The sequence below is a fragment of the Gobio gobio genome (genome assembly GCF_949357685.1).
Source record: "Gobio gobio genome assembly, chromosome: 20".
Lineage (NCBI taxonomy): Eukaryota > Metazoa > Chordata > Actinopteri > Cypriniformes > Gobionidae > Gobio > Gobio gobio.
In genome coordinates, this window is record NC_137113.1 from 42,166,122 (window position 1) to 42,179,440 (window position 13,319).

The 13,319-nt window shown below is 38.6% G+C and overlaps 1 protein-coding gene across 2 annotated transcripts in view; it reads left to right on the forward strand.

Annotated features, from left to right (window-relative positions):
- brsk1a (BR serine/threonine kinase 1a) overlaps positions 1 to 12,789 on the forward strand; it is a gene marked incomplete at both ends in the record, with an annotated part of 38,906 nt that extends 26,117 nt beyond the window's left edge. The window contains 5 exons of one of the 2 annotated variants that reach the window (XM_079845593.1): positions 111 to 159; positions 662 to 785; positions 6,248 to 6,455; positions 12,443 to 12,532; positions 12,587 to 12,789. In XM_079845593.1, the coding sequence (XP_079701719.1) occupies positions 111 to 159; positions 662 to 785; positions 6,248 to 6,455; positions 12,443 to 12,532; positions 12,587 to 12,789 (674 nt within the window). The remainder of the gene's footprint in view (positions 1 to 110; positions 160 to 661; positions 786 to 6,247; positions 6,456 to 12,442; positions 12,533 to 12,586) is intronic. The other variant, XM_079845594.1, reaches the window with a different exon arrangement.
- Between the last annotated feature and the right edge of the window lie 530 nt (positions 12,790 to 13,319).

The window sequence follows — 13,319 nt, forward strand, 5'->3', positions numbered from 1 at the left end:
CTGGATCTCAGTTTGAAAACCCCTGAAATATAAAACTGTCAAATAATCAAAAGTAGTCAATGTCAGGTTGTATTCGCTCTGTTTCATTCTTACTCTTACCTTCCCAATAGTGCCAACCTCAGAGGACATGTCCAGTTTAACACCAGAATCCAGCCCAGAGTAAGAAACATTTGCCATCCCAGCATGTATGACGCCAAGAAGATCCATCTGGAGAGCATTGCATTCTATTTTAAAGGGTTTACTGTATATTATAAATTGTATGCTACATTAATTTATTCCCTGAGGTCCACTTATAATGTTAGGAAAGGTTTTTGTGCTCCAAAAACAGTAGCTTTTGACTGTTTTTGCTCCTGTGCCTTTAGGGAACACCTACATTGCATGTGAAAAAGAAGCATCTTTATCTAATTCAACTCCCATACATTCTAAATAAGAAATATTGCAAAAACTCAGTCTAACGATCTAACATTCGACAGGGAACATTTTAGTGACATCCTCCAGAAATGTTCCAGATGCCAACACTCGCATTTTGAATAGACATTGCAGCGACTTGTATGTGCTACTGAGGGAAAAATAATGACAATAGTGATCTAATTCTTCAGTGTGCTGCATAATTCTGATTAGTTATCTCAGAGTCTGTCTGTCTGTGTTTGTGTTCCGACAGGCTGGCTAAAAGGTCCTGGTTTGGGAATTTCATCAGTTTGGAGAAAGAGGAGCAGATTTTCGTGGTCATCAGAGACAAACCTCTTAGTTCCATTAAAGCTGATATCGTCCATGCCTTCCTCTCTGTGAGTCTGATTTGTGCACGGATTAAACGTTTTGATAAAAATGTATTGCATGATATGATGATTAATCAGATTAATCCAAATGAATCAATACTATTCGAAAATTTGGGGTCTGTATGTTTTCTTTTTTAAATGTTTTTGAAAGAAGTCTCTTCTGCTCACCAAGGCTGCATTTATTTGATAAAAAATACTATAAAAACTAGCCTGGATGCCAAGCGAACTTAGCCCCGCCCACAACATTTGAGGTCGGGAAGTTCGGTCTGGACCACTGATCTATATAAATGACATTTATATAGATCAATGGTCTGGACTTGATCCGTTGTGAAGCAACTTTGCTCAAACCATAGCTGTTCGGACCAATCAAATTGTCAGGGCGGGCTTTATACGATGATGGACAGATGATCAACAGTAACGTAATCATCCAAAAGTCGCTTGGGTTGAATTTGTTCTAATCCTAAACGGAGAACTTGTTCGTATGCATTCACCTTCACTATTTTTCTCCAAAATGTTGATCGTGTTGGTAAGTACTCCGTGTATCCTTAAATTCTTTTTTACAAAATTATACTGACCCCAAACTTTTGAACAGTATACACTGTGTGCAGAATTATTAGGCACGTTTATTTTCTGATCATATTTTTTTTCCAGGCACATTTGACCAATTCCAAACCACAGTAATCCTAATAACTACTATTAATTTAGTATTTAACAATGTATAAGTGATATATAATTGTTCACGAAGGCTGGAAATGAAAAACACCTTATAATCAGGTGTGCAGAATTATTAGGCATATTTTCTTTTACAGATAAATTGAGCCAAAAAAGAGATTTAACTCAGACTGAAAAGTCAAAAAGTATTAAATGCCCATGAGAAGGATGCAATACTAATGCAATACTAGACATTGCAGTTAAGGCATGACCCTTGGACAGTGAAATGCTCGTTGGGTCAGCAGGGTCAGACAAAAATATGTGGCGGAGAAAAGACACCTGTTAACTGCAAAAGAATGAAGAATTAAGGTGAAGAATTAAGTGTGAAACCATCAGGAACCCTTTAGTCTCCAGGGCCACCATTTTCCAGAACTGCAACCTACCTGGAGTCTCCAGAAGTGCAAGGTGTCAGGATCTCAGAGACTTCAGTTAGGTAAAGAATCCTAAAAAATGACCCCCACTAGATAAGAATCACAAGCTGAAGTGTTGTAAAATACATGAAGACTTTATAGGCTTTATGGACAGATAGGTTGAGAGTGACTCTTGAAGGACCAGCACCACATCCTCTAGTACCACTGTTTGAAGAATTCATCTTCCAGAATCTGGCAGTAAGTTTTGGGAGTTCATTTTAGTCCATCTCAGCAAAACGGACTTCAGGATGGACAAAAATGTCAGCTTGTGATTCTTATTTAGTGGGGGTAATTTTTTTGGATTCTTTACCTAACTTAAAGCTACACTGTGTAACTTTTTTAGTTTATTCTTAGCTAAAAACACTTAGTTCTTTCAAAAATATATGTGCTCATTAATGTATATTTACTTCTTTCAAGTAATAAAGTATTCTCGTAAGTTTATAATATGCCATTGAAAATACATACGGGTGAGGGGTTCGAATGCGGGTCGCCATGTTGCCCCTCCATCTTGAAAGTACATCAGCCAAAGAGGGACACACCCGTAAATTCAAGCTTCGCCTTTCGCGTTTTAACACTCGATGGCACCGTGTCGAATGTGGACGAGGTCGAACTGGAAGCCATGTTAAAGGGTTAGTTCACCCAAAAATAAAAATTCTGTCATTAATTACTTACCCTCATGTCGTTCGACACCCGTAAGACCTCCGTTCATCTTCAGAACACAAATGAAGATATTTTAGTTGAAATCTGATGGCTCAGAAAGGCCTCCATTGGCACAATGCACGGTTCACTCTCAAGACCCTTAAAAGGTACTAAAGACGTCGCCAAACTGCTGAAATTTGGCGATCCAAACTGCTGATTCGACTCACTGATTCATAACGCTTCGAAGCTTCATGATGCCGTGTTTTGAAATCGTCATCACTATATAAGTCGTTATTTAGGGTTTTTTTGTGCACAAACTATTCTCGTCGCTTCATAAAGTTATTGTAGAACCACTGTAGTGAGATGGACTTTGTAACGACGTCTTTAGTACCTTTTAAGGGTCTTGAGAGTGAACCGTGCATTGTTCCAATGGAGGCCTTTCAGAGCCATCAGATTTCAACTAAAATATCTTCATTTGTGTTCTGAAGATGAACGGAGGTCTTACGGGTGTCGAACGACATGAGGGTAAGTAATTAATGACAGAATTTTCATTTTTGGGTGAACTAACCCTTTAATCTTGGACTAAATTGGCCACTTCAGTTTGCCTATCGTCCCAATAGATCGACTGAAGATGCCATTTCTCACGTCCTTCACTCCTGCCTCACTCACATCGACAGCAAAAGTGGGAACTATGTCAGGCTGCTATTTATTGACTATAGCTCAGCCTTTAACACCATAGTTCCCATTAAGCTAACACACAAACTCCTGGATCTAGGCCTGAATTCTTCTCTCTGCCTCTGGATTGAAGATTTCCTCACTGGCAGACCCCAGGCGGTGAGAGTAGGCCAGTTCACCTCCACCTCCATCACCCTGAGTGTTGGAGCTCCACAGGGCTGTGTGCTGAGTCCCCTGCTCTACTCTCTCTACACCCATGACTGTTTGTCCACACACAGCTCCACCTCGATCATCAAGTTTGCTGATGATACTGTTGTCCTGGGTCTCATCTCCAACAACAATGAGACGGCATACTTGGACGAAGTGGAGCAACTGACATCATGGTGCCAGGACAACTGTCTCTCTCTGAATGTTAACAAGACCAAAGAACTGATTGTGGACTTCAGGAAGAGACAGCATCGGTCATACTCCCCTCTCATGATCAGTGGGACACCGGTAGAGAGAGTGAGCAGCTTCAAATACCTGGGTGTGAACATCTCCGAGGATCTGACCTGGACTACACACATCCAGACACAGGTGAAAAAAGCCAGGCAAAGACTGTACCACCTGCGCCAGCTGAGGAAATTCAGGGTTTCACCAGCCATCCTGAAAACTTTCTATCGAGGGGCGATAGAAAGTGTCCTGACTCAGTGCATCACAGCGTGGTACGGGAACAGCACCAGTCACGACTGCAAAGCCCTGCAAAGAGTGGTGCGCTTATCCGAGCGCATCTCAGGCTCAGCTCTCCCGTCTCTGCAGGACATCTACACCAAACGCTGCAGAGGTAGAGCTACTAAAATCATCAGAGACATTAATCACCCTGCAAACTCTCACTTCACCCTGCTGCCATCTGGTAAGCGCTTCCGTAGCCTGATGGCAAAGACTGAAAGACTCAGGAGGAGTTTCTTCCCCCAGGCCATCAGACTCCTGAACTCAGTCACGTGACTTCACTTCACCCCGCACACGCATAAACATACAGTTTTTTAACATTAACATCCACATACTGCAATTGCACTGCACTTTACGTTCCTATTGTTACTGCGTAACAACCTGTAATAAACCTTGCACATTATACTTCTTTATATATACATATTATATATTTTATGTTAACCACTTATTTTTAAGTCTACAGTTTATCTCACTTATCATATCCACATATTTTTTATATTTTTATTTTTATCTTATTTCCTATTTTTATCTTTTACTTGATTTATTTATAATTCTACTTATGTTAATACTTTTTATTCTAATTTTATTCTATTTCTATTTTAATTTCTTGTAACTGTTATTTGCACTGTCCATGGAGCGGACCTGTTTACATTTCACTGCCAGTTGTATATTGTGTATATAACTGTGTATGTGACAAATAAAACTCTTGAATCTTGAATCTTGAATCTTGAATCTTGAATCTTGAACTGTAGGAGTTAAAACGAAATCGGAATTGAGAGGAAGCTAATGTAATATTCTAATATTACACTAATGAAACTAATATTCACTGGATGGTCATATACCCTTTCACCGCTAGATGGGGGGAAATATCACACAGTGTAGCTTTAAGTATCTGAGATCCTGACACCTTGCACTTCTGGAGACTCCAGGTAGGTTGCAGTTCTGGAAATTGGTGGCGCTGGAGACTAAAGGGTTCCTGATGGTTTCACACTTAATTCTTCACCTTAATTCTTAATTCTTTTGCAGTTAACAGGTGTCTTTTCTCCGCCACATATTTTTGTCTGACCCTGCTGACCCAACGAGCATTTCACTGTCCAATGGTCATGCCTTAACTGCAATGTCTAGTATTGCATTAGTATTGCATCCTTCTCATGGGCATTTAATAATTTTTGACTTTTCAGTCTGAGTTAAATCTATTTTTTGGCTCAATTTATCTGTAAAAGAAAACATGCCTAATAATTCTGCACACCTGAATATAAGGTGTTTTTCATTTCCAGCCTTCGTGAAAAATTATATATCACTTATACATTATTAAATACTAAATTAATAGTAGTTATTAGGATTACTGTGGTTTGGAATTGGTCAAATGTGCCTGGAAAAAAAATTCTGCACACAGTGTAGTGTATTAATATTTGATACATTATACATTATACTGTAAAGGCCAATTCACACTTGTACAACAGACGCTGACTAAAGGACAGGTTTTGTGGGTTTTGTCAGATCAGTGTGTTACCCTTGTCGCCATCTGTTGCCGTTCTGCGCTTGTTTTCATCTATGTTGAATTGCCGTTTGTCTGTTGTGGGGTGTTTGAGAATTGACGTACTGTAATCTGGTGACTGTCTGCGTTGGTTGGTGTCTGTCGGTGCAGTGTGAAATGGCCTTAAAGGGATAGTTCACCCAAAAAAAAGAAGATTCTGCCATAATTTTCTCACCCTCAAGTTGTTCCAAACCCATATGAATTAATTTTTTCTGCTTAACTCAAAAGAAGATATTTTGAAGAATGTCAGTAACCAAACAGATTGATGGACCCCATTGACTTCCATAGTATGGAGAAAAAAAATACTATGGAAGTTAATGGGGCCCATCAATTGTTGGGTTGCCCATATTCGTCAAAATATCTTCTTTTGTGTTCAGCAGAAGAAGAAAAAATTAATTATGTAAATTATGACAGAATTTTTCATTTTTGGGTGAACTATCCCTTTATTGTGACAAACAAAAGCATTGAACAGTACAAAAAGAGTTTTTTTCACATCACCATCGCCATGCTTTTAAGAATTTTCGAGTTAAAAACAAACCACAAGCATCTATAAAATATTATATCCTTTTACAAAAATAACAAATATTTTACCAGTTTGTCAAACTTTATTGTGCTACAACAGCAGACCAAAAAAAAAATGCTACTGTATTTTGTAATCAAGCCCCCCAAAATGCAACTCGTTACAAAAAATAAGCCCAAAGTCACCCATAATAGGTGAACATAAAAACGCTGTTCAAATGAGAAGGATGATTCTCACCGTTTGTTTCTTTCTCTCTTGCTTTTGTCTTCAGATTCCCTCCCTCAGTCACAGCGTTATCTCTCAGACGAGTTTCCGAGCAGAGTATAAGACTTCTGGAGGTCCGTCTGTCTTCCAGAAACCTGTCAAATTCCAGGTAGACATCTCCTTCTCTGAGGGGGAAAGAGAGCGGGAGCGGGAGAGAGAGAGGGATGGACAGAAGGACTTTGGAATATATAGTGTAACTTTTAGCCTCATATCAGGTAAGAACTGTTTTATATATATATATATATAAATATATATATATATGATTAATTGTAATGATTAATTTGCTCACTTCCACTAAAGTGTCTCAGAGTATTTCATTTGTAGTACAGAAACAAAACATGAGATCAAATAGTGTTTAAATCACTCAATTTTACAACGTCCAGCACAGCAGCGACGCCAGCGAATAAAGTTTCAGGAGGAGGCAGCATCGCTTGCCTTGAGCTTGTTGCGAACAGCCAGTAAACATTTAAGCTACATAAAATATGCTGGTTACTGTTAAATTGAATTTTAATTTAATTTTTTTTTTTACAGTTTATCATTGTAGCCGTAATCTGAAGCAATATTCAATAACCTACATTTAAAATAAATAAATAATTATGGCTTTGATTTGAATTAAAAGTATGATTATATAAATGATTGTATAAATGTCAAGTTTAAAATAAAATGGAAATCCATTAGCCTTTAACATGAAAGTCATTTCCAATAAAATTATTTTTTATTTTTTTTAGTGTGCACTGAGCAGTATTTTAAATATATTTTTTAAAAATATGTATTTATTCATGTATTTATTTATTTATCAACTTAAATATTTAAAAATGTTGACGAGACTCTGATTTGAATAAACAGTATTATTATCTAAATTATTAAATAAATGTCATTGCAAGGGTAAGATAAAATGGTGTTCCATTATCCTTTAACTTGGAAATCATCCGCATTAAAATTAAATAGAACTGAAACATTTAAATAATTAGACTTAACAACATTTTTTAGTTTTAAACTGACATGGTCTGTTTTAATGCATACCTTTTTGTTTTTTAGTTTTTTACAGTCGGCAGTATTTTAATTATTGTCTTGAAAAAATGTTCATGAGACTTTGATTTTAATAAATGGTATGTGATTTAAATGATTATATACCAAGTTCTCTCATGAAACTCTAAATAGCGCAGACTGATGGGTTCTTAATGTACCTGATGATATTTACATCCTTAACTACATGGCACAAGCTGATTGGTTCATCTGCAGCCCATGAGCTTGCTTCTTAAAGGAAGACTCCACTTTTTTTGAAAATAGGCTCATTTTCCAACTCCCCTAGAGTTAAACAGTTGAGTTTTACCATTTTCGAATCCATTCAGCCGATCTCCGGGTCTGGTGGTAGCACTTTTAGCATAGCTTAGCATAGATCATTGAATCTGATTAGACCGTTAGCATCTCGCTCAAAAATGACCAAAGAGTTTTGATATTTTTCCTATTTAAAACTTGACTCTTCTGTAGTTACATCGTGTACTAAGACAGACGGAAAATGAAATGTTGAAATTTTCTAGGCCGATATGGCTAGGAACTATACTCTCATTCCTGCGTAATAATCAAGGAACTTTGCTGCTGTACCATGAGTGCATTGGCACAATGATATTATGCAGCGCCTGAAAATAGGCTAACTTCCGTCAACACAACCAACGTGACAGGGAGCGTGCTGGGGACTATTTTCAGGTGCTGCGTAATATCATTTTTGAGCGAGATGCTAACGGTCTAATTAGATTCAATGATCTATGCTAAGCTATGCTAAAAGTGCTACCGCCAGACCCGGAGATCGGCTGAATGGATTCGAAAACAGTAAAACTCAACTGTTTAACTCTAGGAGAGTTGGAAAATGAGCCTATTTTCAAAAAATTGGAGTGTTCCTTTAACATTTAAATAGTTGGTGAGCGTCGAAATTGCCCCCTGTACCCTCATTTACTATGGGAATGCTCACACTGGACAAGCGTTTTGTAAAATGGATGGATGAACAAATAAGCTGCAGGCATCTTCAATTGCGACTCTAACGGTGTATTATGGGTATTCTGTAGCCGTTGAGGGTAAATTGGTTTTACACTTGTCATTGAGGTGCATTATGGGATTGAATGATTGCTCTCGATAACATCCACTATGGTTTTGGACACCACTACAAATGGCTGTCCCCTCAAATAATGCCCTATTTAAGGGTATAGGGGGCGGTTTCGGACACAGCCTTGGACTTCTTAGACTTCTTTATTGTCATTTATAACAGAGTTCCAATGAAATGATCAATGGCACAGTCCAGTTCACAGCATATAAAAACAACAATTCCAACAAACATTAAAACAACAAAAAACAGATTTCAATAAATTAAAGCCAATGATACATAAAAAATCTAATGAAAATAGAATAGAATCTAGACCAGTCAAATCGATACAAGCTGTTTAGACTGTTAAGGTGCATGAGTTAAAGGCAGGGTAGGTGATAAATGTATTTACATAAATGTATTTATATGCATATAAATCGTCTGTGGAAGGAGTAGGACCATTAAATGTTCGTCCAATCAGCCGAATGCAATGATACAATGTCCTACCTGCCTGTCAACGTATGTATTTCCATACCTCCAAGCACCTGCTCGCGCATCACACATCATCAGCACGTTTCCAAAAGTTGTCATGATAGAAATGTTATAGCAAGGGTAAGATAAAATTATGTTCCATTAGCCTTTGACATGGAAATAATTTCCAATAAAATGAAATGGAATCAGAACATTTAAATTAGACTAAACACCACTTGTTACTTTTAAACTTTATATATCCATTTAAAAGGTTCAGTGTGTAAATGTAAGAGGATTCTAGCGGTGATGTTTGCAAATTGCAACCAACGGCTCAGTCCACCGCTCACCCCTCCCTTTCAAAGCACAAGATGTCTTCGTCTGAGACAGCCGAGAGTGACTAGCACTCTGTATAGAAGTTTGTCCGTTTAGGGCATTGCGGAGCAAAATGGCGACTTCACTGGAAGGGGACCTGTGGTGTATGTAGATAGAAATGACTCATTCTAAGGTAATAAAAACATAAGGGTTCATTATGTAAGGTCTTTATACACCATTGAAAACATAGTCATGTATATTATATTGCATTTCTGTCGGTGGATCCACACTGGACCTTTAAAAACATGTTTCTACAGTAGCCCTAAACGGACAAACTGCTCTACAGAGCGCTAGCTACTCTCTGCTGTCTCAGACGACGACATCTTTGACCTGTGTCAGCCACTGTAGCTTCTCGGTGTGCTTCAGGTGGGAGGGGTAAGCGGTGTGTGATTGCAATTCACAACCTCACAGCTAGATGCCACTAAAATTTACACAGTGCACTGAATTCTTTTTTACAGCAAGCAGTATTTTACATATTTTCTAAAAAAATAAAATGATCATGAGACTTTGATTTCAATAAGTATGATTATATAAATTATAATATAAATGTTCTAGCAAGTGCAAGTCAAGTCAAGTCAAACTTTATTTATAAAGCACTTTTTAAAAACAGCAAGTGTTTGTCAAACTTCCAGCGGATTGGCGTACGCATCGATTTACAGCGAAAGAGTAACCTTTGACCCTTGAACCCTTGACACATGCATATTGATGAACACGGAAGCGCAGAGGATAGAGCAAACCAAACCACCGGTCATGAGTCTAAAACGAGAATTTTGAAAGAGAAATGGCGGAGGATTTCGATATAAAAGAAGAGGGGCTTGAGTTTGTTGGCCAGCCCTATCCATGAGAGGGCTGCCCTATCCATGTTGGCCAGCCCTATCCATGAGAGTTGACCCCAGACAACAGTATAAAAAAATTAAAAAGCCAGTTCATGATACCTTTAAAACTTTATAGACTAAAATAACTAACTTCCGGCGGAAAGCCATACGTAATTTCGACTTACGGCAAAAGAGAATTCCCTTGACAAAGCTTGCGATGCTTCTGTACATCTCGTCAAGGGAATTCTCTTTTGCCGTAAGTCGAAATTACGTATGGCTTTCCGCCGGAAGTTAGTTATTTTAGTCTATAAAGTTTTAAAGGTATCATGAACTGGCTTTTTAATTTTTTTATACTGTTGTCTGGGGTCAACTTATGACGTTCGAGTGGTTTTTACATTCAGAAACATCATAATGAATAAGTAATAGGCTATTTTCTGCCTTGGTTTTGAGGCTCTCTGAAAAACGCTCGTTTTGGATGGGCGTGCTGCACTGAAGACTTGGAAGTAAACGCCCACTGCTAGGATTGGATAAGATTTGCATATTTAATGAGTTTCCGCTCCCCTGTCAGTACACGTGAGGAATTGTTTTGAAGCGTCTGGAGAAACGCTCACAGGGCTCGAAAAATATCTTTTTCAAACAAACACATTGATTCATCTCTCATTCACCCGCGATTGATTGGAATGTGATTCGTGTATCATTTCGCCCGATCATCAGTGAATATAACCGCAAACCGTACACACACTATATATATATATATATATTTCACTATAACCCGCCTGAAAAACACATAGCCCCGGGACTTTAGGCTTTGCGAGCTGGCTTACAAGTCAGAGTCTGATCATGAATGAACCAATAACACCTTCTCCAGCCTGTGACCGCGTGATAAGGTATGTCATCAATAGATATCAAACGATCTGTAACAATGCAATACTATCACATATAAAAAAACATGTTTACTCAGATAAGTGTGTTGCACCGTTCCTGTCGGATCCAATATAGTCTGTACCTGTGTCTTGTTTACAAACGATTCCGCAGTGAACTGAAGCGAAGAAACGCAATGTCTTACGCACGTGAGCTGGAACCGGCATGTTTATTGCTCGGTAGCGACCCGTTTAGCTCCACAAGTCGGTGGGCGGGCTTGAGGCGGTGCTTCTGCGTCCTATTACGTCAATGGTCGACATATTCTGAGATCTGTCGTTTTCTGGGCCTGGTGTCTATAAAAGCTTTTCTTTGACTAACAAGGAAGTTTTCAGCTCTGAAACTTACAGGATATTCTTATATCACGATGAACTTTTATATACCAAAGGCTCAAAGGAAAGCTGATTTCTCAATTCATCACCCCTATAAGTATCAATATTTTTCTTACACAAATGCACCACTTCGCTTTAGAAGGCCTTTATTGACCCCCCAGAGCTGTGTGGAGCAGTTATATGATGGATAGATGCACTTTTATGGACTTAATAAACAAGACAACAATTCACTGCCATTATAAAGCTTGGATTAGCCAGGACCTTAATAAAACTAATATCATTGTATTCGTCTGAAAGAAGAATGTCATATACGCCTAGGATGAGTTGAGAGTGAGTAAATCATGGGCTAATTTTCATTTTTGGGTGAATTAACCCTTTAACTACCAAGTTAATCTGTTTGTCCAATTTCAAATCACAATCCATAATAACACCAACATTTTTTACATAGGGCTTCACGAGTGGAATCAGCTCACCAAGGTCCAAATCTAATTACTCATAAGAGCCTCTTGGCGTAAACAGCATAACTTCTGTTTTTTGTCAATTAAAACTAAGGAAATTTAGTGCCATCCATTTCCTCAAGACACTGCAATAGGGGTGCAAGTATGTTTTCCTTTTTAAAGGCAGATACATTTGCGTATCATCTGCATAACAATGAAAAGAAATACCAAATTTCCTAAGAAAATGTGTCCTAAGGGCAGCATACAGGGAGAACAAAATAGGCCCCAAAATGGAGTCCTGGGGGACCCCACATGTGGAAGAAGCAGTTGAGGAGACAAATTCTCCGAGACGAAGTGAAAAAGTTATTTCAGACAAATTGGATCGAAACCATTTCAAAGCAATACCCTTAATCAACACTTTGTTCTAAGCATGTGATCAAGATATTATGGTCTACAGTATCAAACGCAGCCAAAATATCTAGTCAAATTAAAATCGTACAGCCCCCTGAGTCAGTAGAAAGTAACAAGTCATTAAAAACAACAGTGCAGTTTCTGTGCTATGTAGGGATTTAAAACCAGACTGAAACACTTCATGAATACCATGTAGATCCAGAAATGGATTCAACTGTCCAAATACGATAAGATAAAATGGTGCCTTTAACATGGAAATTGTTTCCATTTGTAACATTTACATGATACTAAACAACACTCAAACCCAAAAAGGGGATTTGGCTCATTTCAGACTGATGTTATATGACATGTGTGAATTTGTATTTGTAGGTCCAAGTCGCAGATTTAGAAGAGTTGTTGAAACGATTCAAGCCCAGTTGCTCGGTGCTCACGATCAGCCCATGTCGCAAACTCTTTCAGGTAAGAACGGATGCATATCATGAATTATTCCAGCCTGTTTCCACTCCTTCGTAGCCTTTTTTTGCCCCATGCCAGATGAGAAGAACGGTCGCCCTCCTAGAACACCAACCAGACAAAACTCCCGGCGGTCAGAGGGCGGAGGCGATCGGTGTGAATGGGTGGAGCGTGGCGAGAGCGGGGTTTTACTGCAGCGCAGGGGTTCGGGAAAAGAAAGAACCCGCCTACTTTCCGCCAGTGGAACACAATCACAGCCCTGAGCGAGAAATATTGTGAATAACAGCAGTCCATCAAGAAATGAGCCATGATATGAGACAAAACTACTTTCCTTTTTCCCTTCTCACCTCAGAACAGCATGATGGTAAAATGTGTTTTTAAAGGAGCTTTTGGAAAGCCTAATGAAACCAAATACTGATACACAAAGAGCAAAGAGCCTTTGTGGAAGAACACGGGATGCAATGAAGCAAGAATCATCTCCACTGAACTATAACACAACATAAACTTCTGGGATCCGAGGAACACCTCCGAAAACGATTCAACTGGTCATCCTGGACAATGCTTTGATTTATGCTGTCTTTTCTCTCATGTGATTTGGATGTAATGTGCAAAACTTCAGTCTTTAGAGTTTATAATGACATTCATGAAACGAAAGGTTCCGGTCGTGGGTAGCGCACCATCTGTTCCTTACAGTCCCGCTAACTGTTTCAGCAATCGAGTAATTATAGCAACAGAGATCTTAGTCCAATTAGTCCGAATTTTTATCCTCCAAATCATGTTTTTAACACACACA